The 20,111-nt window shown below is 40.7% G+C and overlaps 2 protein-coding genes across 2 annotated transcripts; both read right to left on the bottom strand.

Moving 5' to 3' along the window:
- Positions 1-793: 793 nt before the first annotated feature.
- On the bottom strand, positions 794-10,650 carry LOC102223329 (nuclear factor erythroid 2-related factor 1-like). Its single transcript, XM_023348440.1, has 7 exons — positions 10,575-10,650; positions 8,596-9,126; positions 7,964-8,140; positions 4,907-5,020; positions 4,618-4,768; positions 3,808-4,410; positions 794-2,747 (listed from the first exon to the last, which is right to left on the bottom strand). Exons 2-7 carry the CDS (start codon positions 8,863-8,865, stop codon positions 1,765-1,767), a joined length of 2,298 nt encoding a protein of 765 aa, XP_023204208.1. The 5' UTR covers positions 8,866-9,126; positions 10,575-10,650; the 3' UTR covers positions 794-1,764.
- Positions 10,651-14,832: 4,182 nt separating this feature from the next.
- praf2 (PRA1 domain family member 2) lies at positions 14,833-19,415 on the bottom strand. Its single transcript, XM_005812972.2, has 3 exons — positions 19,185-19,415; positions 17,782-17,999; positions 14,833-15,711 (listed from the first exon to the last, which is right to left on the bottom strand). The coding sequence occupies exons 1-3, from the start codon at positions 19,361-19,363 to the stop codon at positions 15,572-15,574; spliced, it is 537 nt and encodes a 178-aa protein (XP_005813029.1). The 5' UTR covers positions 19,364-19,415; the 3' UTR covers positions 14,833-15,571.
- Positions 19,416-20,111: the final 696 nt, after the last annotated feature.

Below are 20,111 nucleotides of genomic sequence, written 5' to 3'. Positions count from 1 at the left end.
TGTTTCAGCTGTTTTGCAGTTTTCTGGACATTTTCTCCAGATTTATGGTGCATAGAGGCTGAAAGCTGCTTCTTCATGTCTCCAGTTTCTGGATGCAGAGCTGACCTTCCAGAGATCTGGAAGGTTGATATAAGAGCAGATCTTGAATGTATTGTGGTGCTGAACTGTTCAGTGATTTATAAACAGTATCTTAAAGTATTCTCTCAGTGGAAGGACTGTAGATCTGGGTTTACTGCAGGCTGCTGCTTGAGTCCTTATCTGTTTTCTGCATCTGCCACGTGGGTCATGGATGATAAGTGGTATCATTCACCACACAAATGAACACTGACTGCTATGAAAGAGGGAGATGTGCTTGAGATCACTGTAAGAAGTGACACTTGCCCCAATAACAACCAGACATTACTGGTTGGCATCACAAATATCCCACATTAAGAGAAACTGCTGAAGTTTGAAGTTTTCATGTCACTAATAACTTCAAGACGTTCTCATGTTGTGGGGGAAACTTCAAGACACCTGAGAGCAGCTGATCCAACAAGGAGCTCTGAGGGAAATTTAACAGGAGAGTGAAGCCACCAGCTCAAAGCTTGCTTAATTTTACTGCCAGCAGATAGTATATCAGTGCAAAGTTATATTTTCTGACTAATTTTTCTAAGTTTGGTCATCTGATTAATCATTTGTTCTGGTAACATATTATAGTATAGTATTCTAATCAGAATTTAGAGTCTGCATCTAAACCCAGGTTAAAGGAACAGACAGTCAAACTGGAGCATTATACTTAATAAAGTATATTTGGATTTTCTGTTTACCACAAATGACTTCCGACTTTGTATGAACACATTTCTACACATTTCTTTTCTTGTCAGGATTTTCTTGCAGATCACTGCAGAAAAGACGCAACCACCACTTCTGAATACATTAATGCATTATTGTTCTTTACATAGAACTAATACAGGTAAAATCAACATCCTGGACAAAAAGTATAATACAACAAAAGTTACAAAATTTCAAGTCCTTTTCCATCTTCAATAGTTTCAGTCTTTGTGCTGAAGGTGAGGCAGCAGGGCGGCGCCAGGCTGCGCTGGGAACTTTACACCTTTAGTGTCTTTACAAAATGGTGCCGGTGAAAAGCTTCTCTTTGTTTCGCTGTGATGTCCACCTGTGGTCCGCTGCCTGCTGACCAGCGCCCCCTTCTGTTCAACAGAAGATGACCGGTGCTCCGGCCAAGGCTGGGATTCTCTGTTCTCCATAAGGCAGCATGTCTTCTTCTTGTGTATGAAATCGTTACACTAAGAAGCGAAGATGCACATGCAGAACATCAGAATCATCATTCTTCAGTCTGAATAATTTTGTTTTAACCCCAAGTCATTGAGATATCATTTGCTAAAAACTGATGTAGCAGATTTGTATCTATTCAAGCGTAATCCAGTTCACAGATTTTCTAAGTACCAAAGATTCGAATTGATCTAAGTTTGTCCAAATACCAAAAACAGTAAAAATATGCTCTGTTCCTTCAGGAGGAGAAAACCGACATGTTTTATACTCAAGTTTCTACAATGTTGTTTAAAAACAACAAAAGTTACAAGAAACTGAGTCTGGAAAACCATAACATTTTGAAATGGAAAATTTTAGAAGCCCTGGTTTACATCTGTTGTGTACAGAACCTTCCAGTTGAGGTCATCCAGAGGTCAGGAGGGTCAGTGTTTCATGCTTTGCCGGGTCCTTGTTGGAAGCTCATTCTGCCGGTTCCAACCTGATCAACCTTATTCAGCTCCTCCTCTTCTTCACACCTCTGTGTTTTTTGCTGCTTTGACTGGCTCTGACTGACGCCACAGTAACTGTATCATCAGGTCCAAAACGAAGCGTGTACTCTGTGGCGTCCAGCGGCCTGCCGTTGTCATCCGCCAGCTGGGAGAAGATTTCCTGGTGCAACCTCCCAAATCTGCTCTTCATGTCCTGCAGGCGCCTGAGGCTGTTCCGCTTCTCCTGCAGCAGCTCTGAGCGCTGGAGTCTCAGGGCCTTCAAGTCTTCCTCCAACGCTAGCAGAACGTCTAGTTTCCTCTTCCTGCAGTTCTGAGCAGCTATCTTGTTCTTCCCACGCCGCCGGATGTCCCTGATGAGGGTCAGCTGCTGCTGGCTGAGCTGGCCGCTACTCAGCAGGTGGTTAAACTCCTCTACAGGCAGGTTAACAATCAGCTGGTAGGAGAAAGGGATCCTGAGGGCCCGGGCTCGCTCCTTGTCTCGGCTCCAGGTTTTAGTTTCTGGAGCCAGGCTGGAGGAGGAGCAGCGGCACGGCCTGGCTCTGCCGGCCCTCACTGATGATTCAGTCTGTATGGGGGACATCGTCCCAGGAGCTGGAGAGGACAGCGAGGATAGGGGTGGGTTGTTGTAGGTGTGATCATGGCCGATGTGTTCCAGCCAGGAAAAACCTGGAAATAGTTTGGAATCTTCATGGTTAGCAGGGAACCGTGGTGCGCCATGTCCTCCAACCGCTCCCATGTCCTCCTCCACCTCCTCCTGCTTAATAGTCACCTCCACTTCTAAATGAGAACCAGCTGAGTCGTCCTCATCACTGCTGTCCACCTTGTCAGAAAACACATTCCCCACAGCCGACGCACAGGATGAAGAAGAATCGTCTGCTGAGCCTTCAGAAACAATAGAAGAGGAGGAAGAAGGGCTGTGGATGAAGTCCAGAGACAGGCCAGAGTCTGAGTCCGTCTCCACCTCCGCCTCCGCCTCCGCCTGGACATCTAGGAGGACGCAACAGGAAAGATCAAAACAGCTTCACAGTTTGTTTCTTCAAAGTCTGAATATTTGTGACATTGCCTCTGATTTCATGAAAGTTGCTAAAAAATAATCTAGAGCAGATCTTTAGAGTCTACCCACCCAGATCTAAAGTCAGCTTTAAAAGAAAATTTGCACATTAGAAGCCATTAAAACCCTTTTTCCTCTAAATACTACATGTGTTGTCCTGCCAAATCAATCTGCTCAGAGCATTAATAAATGAATAAATTGGCAATAACCCAGCTGCATTAGTTTGTTTTGACACACCTTTTTGATTCATCTAGGGGAGACTTAGTCTTTTTGAGTTTTGAGACACCTGGGCTCAAACTCCCAGGTGTCTGGTAGAGGAGTCACGTTCACGACAAACAGCCTCAGCGTGGGGCTGAGGGGTTAGTCAAAGTAGAAGTTTACTGTATAAATACTTTACATGTACCTGGGTGTGTCTGAAAAAATTATGTAAATATGTGAAATGTAAAGTATGGCCAACAGAAAATGATCAGGGAGACAGCCAACGGCTCCACAGCTCCACCAGAGGAAGCTGAAGTTTTAGTTCAGGTGAAATCTGAAAGGTTCCCGACTCCAGTCAGTTTGACCAATGACCTTTAGGTATCTGCTGATGCTGAAGTGAGGTTTTAGCTTGACTGAGCCAAGTCTCCATCCAAATCAGGAAACACATTGGCATCACAAGGAAATACAAGTGTTTGGAATGGCCTAGTAAAAGTAAAGCTGACATGTGATCTGTGGGGTTGCGTGAAGAAGAGAGTTTCTCACAATCTGATACATGTTAGGAACTTTTGCGAAGTAAAAAAGGCAAATATTGCTAAATTAAAGAATCAGTTGCTAGAAAACCAAGATGCTTCAAAAAGTATTGGTGTCCTTTATGTCTTTGGGTTATTGCACTTTTCCCTCTGACAGAATTATTTATTTTTAGCTGGATGGCAAAAAAAAAATAAATGTGATGTTATTTTTAAATGATTTATTAATAATTCTGCTCCTTAAGCCAGTGGACTCTCTATAGTGAAATACCTCCCAGTCTGCTGCGCTGCTCCTGATCTTCCATCCAGTTGCCTCTTCTGTCAGCTCCCTGATGGACTCCATCACAGTGTAGCTGCTCTTCCTCTTCAGATCTGGCTTCCAGCTCAGGACTGAATCCCTCCTCCAGTTCTCCAGCCAACAACTGAATGTCTTCCAAGATGTTCAAATCCTTCAACAGGTCACTGATGTGGCTGGGAAAACCGTCTGCATCTTCCTCAGCCAACACAAAGGAACTGGATGTTGTTTGTCCAAAGTCTTGGTCCAGATCATTCCCTCTGGTCGCTTGGCTGACACTAGGAGTTTTCAGGTCGTATGAAGGAGAGTCTGAGCTGAATGGAGAAATGTCCCGAGTCAGCAGGTTCATGCTGAAGGCTGCCAAGTTATCTCCACCATTCATTCCTTCGTCAGTGTCTTTTGTAGGATTTTCGTCCAGTAGGTCAGTGTAGTTTGAAGGAATTGTCCAAGAGTCCAGCCTGGAGTTCCCCAAAGTGAAGCCTGTGTTGATCACTGAACCATCCTCATCCAGTTCATCACTGGGAGTCAATGGTAGCAGAACTGGCTCCTGCTCCAGCTGGTTAGCAGTCCCAAACAGATCTAAAAACAAACAGGAAGTATTGGGGGGGGGGGGGGGGGTACCTTTGAATAATAATAAAAAGCTCTCTTTGAATTCATGATATATTTTAAATCTCTGCTTCTTTTGTATTTCTTAGTTTTCAGCTAATGAATAATTCGGTCCACTTTCATCTAAAACAATCAGAGCTCAATCCAAGGTTGAGTTTTTCTTTGCCCCGTGTGGCTCACCCTGCTGCCAGAAGGTTCCTGTGAGAGGCTCTGTCCCGGGACGGGTGCTGGAACATGGGGGCGGAGCTTCAGACCCATCACCTGGTGCAGTCGCAGGTCTTCTTGAGTCAGGGCTGCGGTTTGAACAGGTCATCATTTCAACATCTGTGTTCTGCAGATAAAAGATTACAGTTTCATCTTATTTCATCTGTATCTATGATCTTTTCAGAGGTTTCATGTCCTGTATATTTGAATCTCTCTTTATTTGTTCATCACATGCATTTGCATCCCTTCTAACTCTGTTTGTTACCTCAGGCTCCAGGATGTCCATTAGATCCTGCCACTGGAGTTCCAGGTCAAGGCCCAGTGGCTGATTTTCAGGGAGCATGTCGGAGGATTCATCACTTCTGTCAACATCAGTTCTCTAAAGAACAGCAGAGGAGTGATGAGTGTCCAGACATCTGGGGTGGGGCTAGAGAGGGACGGGGGCAGTGGAAACCTCTGACATGACACTGTCATAAACATGATGAAATGAAGGTGTCTTTATAAATGTTTATAACTTTTATCATGAAGTGAAATTCTGTAAATAATGCAGAGTTGCAATAAAAGTTGCATTAAAGTCCATCAAAATTGTCAATTTGGCATTATTCAGTAAATAATGACTCTTTTAATTTCCATTAAAACTTGCATGAAACATCCATTAAAAGTGTCAACTTTGTGTTAAAAGTGTCGTTATTTACCAAATAATTCTTCATGACAATAGTTATAAACATTTATGAAGGTTCCTTCATGTTCATGACAAGTTTTATGTCATGTTTATAACGATGTCATGTCAGTCATGCACACCCTTCAAATAAAGTGTTAGCAAAGTAATATGGTAACACACACACACACATACATATATACATATGCATTAAAAGCCTTAATGTTCTACTTTTGAAAGTAAATCTGTTGGGCCTGTTGGGTCGTCTGTTGACTGAGACGACACACTGCCAGACAAACACATTTAAAATAGAAAAAGAAAGAAATAAGTGACCAACAGCTCAAGATTAAACAAATTTTCAAGATAAAATATTAAAGATTAAATAATAAAGATTTGTTTTATTTCACATATCCAGTCTGAAAAAAATGATTGTAGTTTAAAAACTATTTTTCTGATGAACAGTTCTGGTAGATTAATGGAATTAGTGGAATGTGACGAAGGTCGTCCTGCTTTTGGTTGGCTGCTTGTTTGTGATCATGTGTAGAAGAAATAAACAAGGTGGATTGCAAAACTGGGACATATAAGTACGAGTCAGGATGTGATGATCAGGTTTCAAAACAAGACAGACAGTCACGAGGTTGACTGTACAGCGCCTGATATTTAAGACAGGAGGGGGATTTCAAAACACTGCTGTACACACTTTCATTTAAAGAGCAACACACTCATAGATCTGTGTGCTGCAGCTGACTTTCACAAAGAAATCTGACACTGAGAGTCAGCTGCAGCTTTTAATCCCACGCAGCCTCCATAGCAGAAGAGGTTGTTGCCTTCTAGGATGTTCTTGGCTCTCCATCACTGGTGTTAGTTTCTGTGTTCTAACGTTGACAATCTGAAGTTTGAAGTCCTGTTTGCTTTCCACAGTTTGGACAATCAGGAGTTGTCCTGCACAGCAGAGCAGCTTTTAGTGATGTGAACTGTAACTACCTTCCTACTGCCCTTCTTGTCCCAGTATTTTTACCAAATCTTTCTAAGATAAAAAGTCTATTTTTTGGCAGATTGTTCATTTGTTTGCACAATGATAATTTGCATTTAGATATTTATCTATGTCTAGTTAACTGTTCCCAGAGAGAATCTACACCTGAAGCAGAAAGAAGCCAGGCTGGGGTTGGAACCCAGGACCAGAATGCTGCAGTGCTTCGTGGATGGACATGTCTGAAGGATTTTAGGTTAGGAAGGCCATGCGAAGCAGAAATATGAAGACAGAGGTCAGAGGTCAAGGCCACATTAATTGATTTTCAGGTTGAAACATGCAGCTACAGAAGCAGTCAGTCTCTCCAGTGAGACATTCGGAGCTGCAGATTGAACCCAAAGCTCTAAAAGGAAGGACTACTTTTTAAAGATTCCTTCCTTTTAAAGGAATGTGTGTTGCTTGCGCTGTATTGACAACGTTGATCGGGGCCTTCATTTATAAGCCTGGCTGTTTAGTCAGGCTTATAAATGAAGCATGATGAGCATGAGATGATGAGCATGATGAGAATCAGTCCTGCACTTTATATTTTATAGTCATATTTTATACTGTATTTTATTTTATTCTGGAGTAACCTCACAACATTGGAATCTCAAAACATTGTCCTGAGCCGTATGCAACAAAATTCCGTTCTGTTTACACCCTGTGCATGCAAAATGACAATAAAGTCAGTCTAAGTCTAATGATGTGGCAGGAAAACATTACAAAACTCAAACTGAAACATTAAGGGCCGGTCCAGCAGAAAGGCTTGGAGATATGAAAAAACAGGCCGCTTCATATCCTCACACCTCTAAATGGGAGCAGAACATGTCAGTGTAACTAAACAAACATCTTTGATTTTCATTTTATATTGTGGAATGAAGTCAGAGTGTGTGGCACAGCAACAGAAGCAGAAGTGTTCATTTACAAGGCGTTGCAGCCTAACTGAGTTCATTGCTTCATTTTTCTGGTGACATCAGGTTTGCTGGTGACTCATCAGTTTCTGACTCAGTGTCTCACATGCCACCGAGCTCAGCTTTTATCTTTACCCAAAACAAAGCCACTACATTGGTTCACACCCCGGGTTATGGAGAGTTATTGGTAACCCGGCAACAACAGTGGTGATTTCAGAGGGTCACTACTAAAGTTTATCTTGAACTAAAGTTAAGAACTAAATGATTTTGGTTCCAGAAGGGTAATTTTTTAAAATAACACTTTTAATATTATCTATTATTATTACTTATTACAGATAAATGGTTTCACATTTTCAAAAGACGTCACAGTAACCCACATTGTTTCATTTTACACAGCAAAATATCTCTGACCTTACACTGTTCAACAGAACACAGATATCTTGTTTTCTTAAAGTGAATGTATTATTTAAAATGTACATTTTTGATGTTATGGTAACATTATGTTATAATGTTATTATTATCTTTAGCCAAACATGTTGGATTTCTATTGAGATCAATGTTGGATAGTTTTAACTGAACATTAGTCCAACATTTATTGGAAGGTTAGAGGAGACTAGAGTTGTTCAGAGTCAGACCTTAAGCTACGTTAAACCTTCCTGGGAAGCGGGAGGCTAATTTTCTATGTAAATAATACAACAGAGACGCATCATGCTGCCCACCATGATGTGTGATCATCTGGCATACCTGCTCTCCGTCCTCCAGTCCATCCAGAACTTCTCCTTGTTCCATCGTTGGCTCACTTTGGACTCTTTCTACCTGACCCGGTGTTCTGTCCATCAGAGAGTTCTGGTCAGGAAATCGTCCAGAGAGAGGACCTGCTTCCTGCTGGACCAGCCATGTCTCCAGCTCTGCCTGAGGAACCTGTGAAGAAAAGCTTCAGATAAAGACTTTTTACAAACATAGGCTATATGAACTTTTAATTAGAAACAGATTGTTGTAGTAATAAAGCAGATAATGCTTCCTCCTTTTATGATGATCCTCTTTTTATTTTCAATCTCATTTAGGCGTTTTTTTCCCTACTTCAAAGGGAACTTGTTCTTGTTATTTTACTGTTTCGGTTCTTCATTCTTCATATTTTATTAAATCTTTGCAACATCAATGCCTTATAAATGATTTATTCAGTTTAATTCTTTAAATTAAATTTTAAATGTTTTTTCTAAAGGAGGTGATTAAATATTCCTGTTCAGAAGGAAGTGATGATACAACACACAAATTTGGGTGCACACTTTTACATTTTTGGTCAATTTCTGTATATACAAGCTCATGGTGTGAGTGGCTGAAGAAAAGCTGGTCCTTATGAGGGTGTGTTTCTTTACCTGTATCCGGTCCAGAGAGCGGACCCAGCCCAACAGCCTGCGCGCTGTGAAGAACTGATCCAGATCCACCGTCTTGGGGTGCAGGCTGTACCGGTTGCGGAGGTTCAGGATCTGTGTGTGTGTCAGCGCAGAGGTCGGACCCAGAATCAGCTCACACCAGGATGGAGGCATAAACGCCTCCAGTCCCACATCCACCCTGACTCCACAGAGACTCAACAGGATGGCCATCTGAATCAGTCCCTCTGTGAAGTATTCCTTTATGTGTAACATGGTCCTTTGGTTTGTGTTGTTTCTCTTCCTGGAAGATCCGTCCAGAACAAGTGCTGCTATAACATGGGTCTCTGTGGGAGGATGTGTGTAACTGTAGTTTGGATTTTATGTTAAATTGTGAAATTATATTTTGGCTTCATTGTTTTCATAGTTTACTGAAGATAGCTAACATGCCATGCTGCTTCACTCTAACAAGAGAAAGATCTCTGATGAGTTTCTGGCCGGTGATCAGGGTGGGTCTTCTTCAGAGTAGAGGTGTGCCTTCAGACCACACAGGAAAAAAACAGGAAAGGGAAACACTCGTTATTTTCTCTGACAAACACAGGAACTAATGAAATAAATAAACCTTCTTTTGGGATTAATGCTCGTCTTTCTGGCTAAACTTTGTATGTTTTAATGATTTGTTGCTCATTTTTAGGCAAGTCATGTACAGCGCATCCAGAATGTATTCTTTTGAACGTCTCCCTCTTCTGATATTAACTTTTTATTTTTCATAGCCAGAGAAAATCATCAGTTCATCTGTTTGTTTTTGCCTGTTTGTCTTGCCACTCGAACTGAGGCAGGTTCTGGTTCTGTTTCTGGTTCTGCTGGAGGTTTCTTCTTCTAAAGGGGAGTTTTTCCTCTCCACTGTTGCCACATGATGTAACCAGCCATATTTGTCTTGCTTAATAAACACACTTCCTTCTGGTTTCATTTTCCATGCCGGAGCAACACAGTCTGTTGATACCTTATGAACCTCATCCTCTGGGTTGCTATGACAAAAACAGCATGGAAGACATGCATGTCAAAATTAAAAATGTTACATGTCCTGGTTATTACGGCTGAAGTTGATTGAAGCATGTAAGCCTGGAAAGTGAAAAAAATAATTTATCTAAAAAAACAGAGGATTTTTCTGATTGGATGGGTTTTATTATGGAGGGAAAAAATATGCCCTGTCTGAAACAGTCTGTTGTTTAATGTATATCATACATATTTAGTTTTACATTCTTCATAAGACGTGCTGACTTGTTGTTAAAAAGATCTCTTGCTTTAAACCTAATAAGCCAATATTTGGTTCAGACAAAGTCACACGTCTTTGTCGTTAAATCCATTTTAATCTACTTATTGCTTCAGGCTCTGCTGCCTTTTGACTCCAGACATGAAGCTCAGATAAAGGTATTTAGTACTTTATTCACTGTTAATTATTGACACATTATGTCGTCATTCCTTATATGGTTACTAATTTGTCTTGTTAAAAAAAAATCAGAAAAATAAGCCACATCCTTTAGGCAAAATAAAAATTTAAAAATCTATATTCTGAACTTGTACAGGGTAACATTTCACAGCTTAATTCAATGAAGAAATCTTCATTTGACCTAACCACTGAGGAGTTAAAAATGGTTGGAAAAAATTGATTTTTGAAGTGAATCCTAAATTTGTAAGATTAGGGAAGATGTGGAGAAGTCAAAGTTCATTGTTACATGGTGCTATGAATGCTCCCTAACAGTCTGTCAATACAACATGTTACACAATGTTTCCAGCCATCATAAACAGATCTCTACAAAATAACCTAGGAATCAGCAAAGTCACTCTGAGGTCCAAAACAGCTAAGAAAACAAGCAGCTTGTGATTATATGACACGACTTTCTGATGAGGTTTGAGATCAGTATCAGATCACAGCAGAGATAAACTGACAGTAGAAATCTGGATCTAGTTGAAGTGTTTCTTACCGGGCAGACAGTTCACTGGTCAGCAGATCAGGTCCAGTCACCCTCACTCACTTCCACCATTCTCTTTCTGTTCTGACAAAGTTAGAAGCTGAGCCTTTTTAAAGCAGCTGGCCTGCGCTAGGCTCCTCCTCCTGGTGACTCACACCGTTACCAGAGGAGTGTGTCACTCTGTTGGTGTATGTTGCTCTGCTGGTGTGTGGCAGCTCTGCTGTTAACAGCGTAAACTTGCATCATCCTCCTGCCTGCTGTCTGGTTCCAGGATTTTCTTTGTGTATCCATGTTAAAAAATAACATGGATACACATTTCAGTGTTTCGTCCTCCAAACACAGGCAGATCCACTGAGTCAGAGTCCCTGCTGAGTGTTGAGAACAGCGGAGGAAACATGTGAGAAGAGTTGTCTAAATGTGGGTGACAATTTGGCCAATTCACGTCTTCCCAGAAGGTTTTTTTATTCCTAAAAATCCATCTTCATAATCAGTAGTGAACAGTGATTCTACAGCTTCTCCTCACAATGTTCACATTCTTCAACACAGCAGACAGGAGGGACCTGCAGAGGACAGTGAGAGGAGCTGAGATGTGGTCTCCACAGGGCCCTAAAAGCTGAAGAACCTTTAATAAAAAAATTATTTTTTACAAATTTGTTAAAACTGTCACCATGTCATGACAGTTTGGTATGAGACATAACCTGTGAAAAGATTGATTACCTCGTCTGCAGTTGTCTGAATAAATGTACTGACCAAAAACAACCAATCGGAGTCAAGAGGACGAGCTTAGTGCTGTCAATAATACTCATGGACTAGCTGCTAAATGTACTAATGGCGGAGAAACACCTCATAGTTCCAGGAAAACCGTTTATCCATCATCAGTGGCCATGATAACTAGCATTAGCATTCATGACAGACTTTGCTAGCTGCACCGCAGCAGAGAACAAGGGGATTTAGGGAGAGATGGGATGAGCAGCACCACACAGAGGATGATTGACAGCGCTAAGACCCGCCTCCAGGTTCTGATTGGTTGTTTCTAGTGTTTCAGGTAGAAAGCAGACGAGCTCAATCTTTTCACAGATTATCCATCTCGTACCGTTGTGTCATGACAGGGTGACAATTTTAACAAATACAGTATGTTAAAAACAATTAGAAAAGGTACATACTGCAGTTTTAAACCAGGTCTGGGGTTGGGAAAATGGCAACTGAAATCTCTGCAGAACCCACACATCTTGGACACAAACTGTTTACACTTCTACAGGTTTGCAGCCCAAAGACAGCCCACCCCCAAATTAGATGACACATTCCAGGAAAAAAGCATTGTTTTTATTAAGACAAATGGGCAAAATCCATACTGGGACAGTTAAGCAAAAACATTTAATAAAACAGAGAAACAGTTTAACTATACAAGAAAAAAAAAAACCAGAAACACACACATGTAAAATATCAAATGGCACTTTGAGCTGGAAATGTTAGCCACTGTTTACATACAAATACAAATCTTTAACAACTTCATTTACTTGTAGATAAACCAGCTTGTTTCTTTCTCATAATAAAGTATTGTTCTGGCAGCTCAAGGTAATACAGTCATATTAAAGAATGAATACACAACACCACACTGGAATACCAAGCTGAGAAAATCAAATGCACACACATTGTAATATTCAGACCAGGAGTCTGCAACCTTTACATCTCAAAGAGCCGTTTCTGCCTCCGTCCAACTACATCAACTCATTTAGAGACACTGATGCTACAGAAGAAAAACAGACAACCTAGAAAATGTGTAATCTGAGCAAAAGGAAATTTGATTTGTCGGCTTAAAATTTTATTTTGACTTCTAGGTTTAAAAATGAAGATCAAACATTTGCAAAAAGAAAATAGATACATTTCCTTCTTGGGAAAAGTCATTAAAGTCCCAACTTAATGACAAGGAAAAATGTTTATAGTAAAAAATGTTACTTGTACTTAATGAAATTCTGTTGTGGAAATTCTACCCGTTTGCTTCATAAAAAAGTATATTTTTCTAAAGGTATCATTTGTTATGTCTATATTTTAAAACTTTAGTTGGTTCTGTATTTATGTTTTTTGCTAATGTTATTAAAATCCATAATTGACGGTCCAAAAGCCATTTGCAGCTTCAGAGCCACAGGTGAAACACTCTGATCCTATAAACTACCATAACTTAATATTTATCCTCATTAAACACTTTCAGCTTCTTCATAAAAGGTTTTAACTTGAACTTCCCAATCAGGACGTTTCCCAAAAGGAAACGAGTTAATATCACGAGTGGTTTTCTGAGTGGGAACTTGTGAAATCTGACCTGTGAGCAAAAAGCAAACCAAATGCTACATCTGAATTAACAAGAGCAAAACTGAAACCTTGTCTATTACTGAAACTTCAGTAGAACCTGTTTTCCTGAGTCCGTAAGTTGTTTTGTTTCTACTCATCAAAATTTCAGCTAAATAAGGGAGAGAGTGCTACCAGTAAAAACCCAAACACTGCTGAGCGCTCAGCTCCCGGGTTAAATGTTTCCACGCAGCAGACGCCGCTCTGCACCTTTCAGCACAGCTGGAGGAAAATCAGACCACTTAGAGATCCACCAGTTAAATGAAGCATGACCAATGAGTTGGATCAGATTGATCAGTTTGTGTATTCTGTAGATTTTCTTCTCCAGAAGCTTTACGATAAATTTAGACATTTAGAAAAAATCTTTAATGTGTTTCTCAGGTATCATATCAAGAAACAGATTCTTCATCTGCAGCCATATAGAACTGATTTTCTACATTATCTTTATTGCACATAATGCAACTGATAATCAGCATATTCCTATGTAATCAATTTAAAAACGATCATAATCTGGAAAACAGTAACTTTGTAAATAAATATCAGTTTCAGAACCACCTGGTTTACCCGACAACAAGGACTACCAGACAATCCTTCTCATCCAAACACAACCATGGATATTTAAAAGCGTTATGGTGTGAGTATAATTTCACTGATCCTGGTTCAGTCAGAATCAGTAAAGGCATCTGTCTCAAGTTATCATATGTACTATGATCAGTTTAAGACGGCAGCACAAACCCAACGTCCAGCTGAGACTTGTGCCCCACTTACATCGAGCCGCCCTTCAGGTAAACTAACATTTTCGTTGCGATCCAGTCGCTCATTTACACGGCACCGGTGAGCGGAGTCCCTCACATCACCACTGTTCTTTACCAGTTTTATCTAAACGTGGAACTTCTTCCTAATCAACATCAGAAGATGGCGGCAGTTTTCAGGCAATGGTCTGGTGTAAACAAAGCCTTTGGGGACCAAGCAATGGTAGTCACATAATAATGTTAATTATCATTTAAAAGAAGAAGAAAAAACATCTATCAGACCCCCGAACCTGAAGAAAAGTGCATGAAAAATGAAACTTTCACCAAAAAAAAAACAACTATTTGACATGTCCTATTTTGTAAACTTCAGTAACTACTTGGTCACTTTTACCTGTTCTCCTGATTCCCTGTCCTTAACAACAGACTCGATAATGATCGCCTTTTCACTGGTTAAGTGGGGCAGTATCACATAAAATCAACTTTTAGAGCTTTACATCATATTATAATGTTATTACCTCACCAAAACATACCTGGAGGGTTGTCTCGATTTTTACATGGATATTTGAGAAATCCTTTAATCCCCATGGCAACCATTCACCCATGGGTGGAGCTAGCCCCACCTTTGAGATTAAGCTCATCCTCAGATCATCAGTTTCCAAGCTTCCGCCTCACAGAGCTGCTTTGCCCCACAACTTTCCCACTCAGCTCCTTCAGACTAGCCAGCAGAAATTAGCAAACACCTGGTGGAACTGTGCAACTGCTGAGCTCATTACAAAATATTTTTCAGTGAAAAGCTGGTAGAAATGTTCTTAAACGGTTAATAGAGATGCAATATTATGACTTTTTCAGAAAAAAAAGAAGAATTTAAAGAGACAAAACCCCAACTTCAAAGCGTTAAATTACAAGGTTAAACTTGTTTTAAGTCATATTTGATTTTTATTGCGTTTTATAGATAGTAAAGGTGACATAGTTATTTAATTGCACTATAAAAAGGCTCTATGTGCCTGGATAATACATAATTACTGGCCCTTTAAAGGTTGAATACCACAATGTACAAATACGTAATGCAACAAAATCATCAACTGATGTGTTTTAGTGCCTAGTCAGGGGCCCCTCTCCCCCCCTTGGCCCCGCCCCTTTATTGCATCACAGAGCCAGCTAATCCATGGAGGCTAATGGGGGGAGGGGGGGGCAGTGTCCTGTTAGTCGGTCTTCACAAATATATTTGCAATGACCTTCAACACATGCTGCTTAACTGAAGGTTTATCAGAGGATCACCATTTCCTGCTTCCATTACAGAGTATCACAGATGGGAAGAGGAAATGTCTTTGTCAAAAAAGAAATTATCAGCAATTAAGAAGGTCATTGATCAGTGATCTGTGATCACACTGGCTGATCTGCTGGAATCTTCTTCATTATCTAAAACTACATTAATAAGCAGCCAGCCACTACTCCACATAGAGTTCTTAGTTGTTGTGTGTGTGTGTGGGTAGGTGTGTGTGTGGGGGGGGGGGGGTAGGTGTGTGTGTGTGTGTGTGTGTGGTGCAACAGCTGAGAAACGGCTCTGGACACTCAGGGTGTTTGGAGGTCTAGTTCAAGTTCCAGGTTGGAAATCACTTGTCTAGCCTGTTTGCTCCTTCATTGTTACAACATGATGTATTCATGCAAAATGATTTTTTGTTCCATTGGTAAATTCTGTAAACATTAACATAAGGCGGTTTAGACCAGTTGGGTAGAACAACAGATGAAACTACAAATGGTTTCACAATAAAAAGGGAAACACCTTCAGTCCTTCACTCCATAACCACATGTGCAAAAATTGTCAAACTATAAAACTTGTCCAATTTGGTCAATTTTCTTCTGGTTTCTGATCAGAAAATAAAGAAGAGGTGAACCTTTACCCCTGCTGGGCGTTTAGGAGCCGGCCTCCTGCTCCTGCCCCAGGGCCTCCAGCAGGAGCCCCATGGGGGTCCGCTTCAGGCCGATGCTCTCCAGTTTGTTCTCCAGCTTGTTCTTTAGGTTCCGCAGCCTCATCGACGAATGGACCAGAACCACTGGAAGCACACAGGGACAAACTAATCAACCTTTTATGTACAACAAAATAAAGAATAAAAGTTTCTCTTTTGGTTCTTTTTTTATTTTACAACCATTATGGGGAAAATATCCTGAGCTGACGTCTGCTATTTGACAATATATATATCCAAAAAAACAAATGATCAGATTCTTTATCAAAACAGAAATGATTTTCACTAATCTCAATGGCAGTAAACACATGCACAGGTGCATTTCAATTAAAAAAAACAACAACAAAAACCATTTCTTTTTAGTAATTAAATTCAGATAATGAAGCACCTTTGAAATAGATTCATTATGTATATTTGTATTTCTAAAGTGTTTATTTCTGTCAACTTAAATTTAATCAACATCCCAATTCAGTTTCTCAGACAATGACAAAATGGCATGAGACCAGATGAAAGCGTTAGCAGTCCCTGACATGGTGAAGTCATTTCCCAGCAGGACTTGCGTTCTGAACACACCACAGAAGGGTCATCACCTTCTTTAATGACCTTGAGATTATGGTGCTGGATTAACCAGCAAACACTGGAGAATCTCTGGAGGATTGTCAAAAAGAAGAAGAGATGAGCCTGAACTTAGAGGTCGGCTAGACTTTTTTGACCGACAGCATTTTAAAAAATCTGTCATGTACTCTTTTTACCCGTCAAATTACAATCATATTAACGGCTAAATATGCTATTTAGCCGCATTTTTGTGTGGTTTAGTTAATATTCTCCTAGTTGAACCCAGATCTCATCACACATAAAGCATATGAACGCATCTACGGTAGCTTTTTCTCCGTGACAAAAACCACTGACTGTGGCCCCAATAATTTATAATAAATTAAATTAAACGACTCCACTTAAATTACCAGCACTTCATCCGCTGGGGGTCTGAACACACAGCCTCACAAATTCCTCCTGGTCGCCTCTGCAAAGAAATCTGTGCTAGTTCATCGGTCAGTTGGCTCTGGCTGATCCAAACCGATCAATTGAACTTTTTTATTTTTTTTTTTAACCCTGTGCGCTCTGGGCGTGCGCTTTTAAGAGGATTTTTTTGCGTGGTTTTGCCTCCCCAAACGGACAGATGTTACGTCTGCCGCGCTTCTGAGCGTCGCTCTCCTTCTGGGTGTAGGAGGGTAATGTCTTCCAGCTCCATTTGTTAAAACCAGAGGATGAGTTAAGTTTAATTCTTCGCAGTGGCGGAGCTGCGTCTGCACTGGTTGTGAAGCGCACTGTACATGTTACGGTCTAATTAATTTCTGCACCTTTATTTATTTCCTCAAGATAAACTCCCGGCTCCTCTGTTTAGACTATAAATGGTTAACACAACATTGCATTCTCTTTAGTTTTCTCTGTACTGTATGTAATGGAGACAGGAATTAAATGCACCATTTCTACCAAAGGTTTGGTATGAGTTTCCTAACCAGACGCTCCAAAGTGTCCGGTCTGTAACTCTTCAACACTCTGCCAGCTCCCGGTCAGAAAGACGCATTTAGTTCTGTGTCCATGAGATGATATTCAGAAAGGATTTTTTATTGATTGATTTTAGTTGCTTCTGCGATTAAATCTTTGCTTAAAGTCTATAATGTCTGCCCATGTGCACCAATCAGGGGTGTTAATTATAACCTATAAATGACCGGCGGGATTCAAATTTTCCGGTCGTTTAAAAAAACATAACCGGTCAAATACAGAAAATATTTGGTTAACGCGACCTCTGCCTGAACTACAGGCTGATCGCTCCATGCTACCCTGGACTGAAAATCATTTCATTAATCTGATGATTCACATGTTCTGAGAAAAAATAGTTTGGCTTTTTATTCACTTTTTATAATCATCATAAATAGCAAACATGCCCCTTTATTTATTATTATTTTATAATATATAGGATTAACTTTCCAAAATGAATTAGTCAAATAGATGATATTCTTATTTGTTGGGATGCATCTACGTAAAGAACTCAAAACATGTTCAGTTGTTGAAAGAAAAAACGTCACAACTACCAGGCAGAAAACAAACTGAAGACCTGAAACGATGAATACAGAGCAGTGTGTGTGTTCACAGTCTTACTCAGTACTGGGCTTGCTATTCCAAACAGGAACACAGTCACTCCTCCCAACACCGATATGAAGAGGTAACTGGCCAAGAGAATGGCGAGCACAGCCAATAATGGGTGGTTTCTACGGAAACGGCGGATGGGAGCTTTGTTCTCCGCAGCCCAGACGAAACCCAGGAACAACGCGGTGACCACCGTCATCCCAACAAACATCTGGATGGGCTGGAAATACCTGAGGGAAGAGAAACATCCTCACTTCACATGAGAAAAACTATTTTGGCTGAGCCTGAAAATAACGTCACAAATCTTCAGAGACGGCTGCACCGATCACCCAGCTTTGAAAAACCTGACCTGCTCATTCCAATTCTTGCCTACACTTTCTTTTTCTCTAAGTTGCTAAATGTAGCAAGAAAGTCACTGAGTGGGTAACAGTGGGGTCACTGCTGTTAACTGCAAACATGCAGACATGACCTGGTGAGTGGCGCCAACAGAGATACAGAGGACAGTAGCTGATTTTTAGACCTTTGCTGAGGAAGATAAGATCAGTGGACAAGATCAGCCTCACATGTAAGCATGGGCCATCAAGTCAGGCTGAGGCAGCAGTAACTTAAACCCAATGTTTTTGGCCAATTTCAAGAAAAAAATTGCAGTAAAATTCAGAAGGAATGTGGGAATCTGTAGATTCTGTATGAACTTTGCAGATTGGTGTAAAACTGGAGTTTTACACTAAGTGATCCATATAAAAAGATCCACATAAAAAGCTATGGCGGGCCAGATTTGGCCCCTGGGGCTCGAGTTTGACACGTGTCCTAAATGAAGGACTTTTCATTCTGAAATATGTCCAGCTGTTGATCCTTTCACAGTTTTAGCTTTTTCTACTCCAGCTGATGACAACCTCCACCTCTACAGCTAACTAGAGACGGGAACCTTTCAGTGTCTAGTAATTGGATTCGACTCCGATATTTAGTATCACAATTCTATTCAGAATTTTCATTTCAAAAACCAATTTTACTATTTAAACATTTTAGAGATTCAGTTTAAATTATGTGAATTATGCAAGAGGAAAAGGACGCAGCCCTGTATGTAAACATGGACAACATTTTACATCTGTCATTTTTGACTTCATCAAAGAAAGGTTTCCGTCCACGAACAGCGCCCCTTCCTGGACAAAGTGGACCAGAGCCGAGCAGGGTGAGACCTGGTCCGAACCCCGTGCATCTCCTACAGCTGTTAGCCAAGGTGGGGGAACTAATCAACCAAACCAGCTGCATGAAACACTGGCTGCTGAGCGCGAGCGGAGAATCCCAGATGAAATGTCCATTTGCACCGAGAATATTACAGAGTTGAGTAAAGTAAAAACTGTGAGAAGGAGAGAAAGGAATGATCTGAGAGAGGACGTCAGGATAATGAAACTTACCCCACAAGGAGCAGGACGCTCAGCGCGGACAGGAAGTAATTGCTTTGATAATACAAAAGGTTGTTGATCATGCGGTTGTTCCAGCGGTCCAGGTCCCGCACATCTGGCACCGCAAAACGAGCCGAGCTCAGCAGAAAATCATCCAGGCTGCGTAGGGGAGGCGGCTGCACGCCTGCCATCGTTCCCAAACCAGAAATAAACTGGGTTTCCCAGAATGCAGCGCGGTGAAAGCGAGAGGCGGAGAGGCGCGTCTCCGTGTAACGGAAGTGAGCTTTTTTCCTGACGTTTCATCATGTCTGCTTGATTAAACTCACAGCATCCAAAGTGACGAGGCTAAAGGAAAGCAAAAATATATCAATAAATAAAAAGAAGCCCTTGTTGGAAGAACCAAGGGACTTTTAACACGCTTATCAGCCTCGTTGCTGGGTTAGGAAATTGTTTGTTTGTTTTTATCACGCTAATTTACAGCAAGCGTCAACAATAACTGCAGTTTATCGTCAGTCCATATTCAATGAGCTCAACCTAATTCACTCTAACACAACCTTATGTTACACTCATTAGTTCTGTTCCATCAAATAATATAGAATCAATAATAGCACTGAACTAATAGCAGACTGCAAACCCGACCTCGAGCAAGCACGGGGAGAAAGTGGGGAGAAACAGCTCAGTATTGTATTGTTCTTTTGATGTATTCAATGTTTTTTATCATTAGTCTATTTATTTGTGTTTATGCATAAAGTTATTTGAATTACCTTAGCTTGCTTTGTCTTTTAAAATGATAAACATTCTGGTAGGATTATGTTAGGGTCTAGATAAAGTGAGGCTCACTCATTCCAATCTATAAGTGGAAATGTGAGCGTGTAAAATTCTACTCTAGATCGAACAGGGAGTTAATTAAGAGAAGCCAGATTGGAGAAATATGATTTC

The sequence above is a fragment of the Xiphophorus maculatus genome, chromosome 16 (genome assembly GCF_002775205.1).
Source record: "Xiphophorus maculatus strain JP 163 A chromosome 16, X_maculatus-5.0-male, whole genome shotgun sequence".
Taxonomy (NCBI): domain Eukaryota; kingdom Metazoa; phylum Chordata; class Actinopteri; order Cyprinodontiformes; family Poeciliidae; genus Xiphophorus; species Xiphophorus maculatus.
Note: the sequence above shows the minus strand (reverse complement) of the source record. Positions and strands in the feature narration are given on the sequence as shown.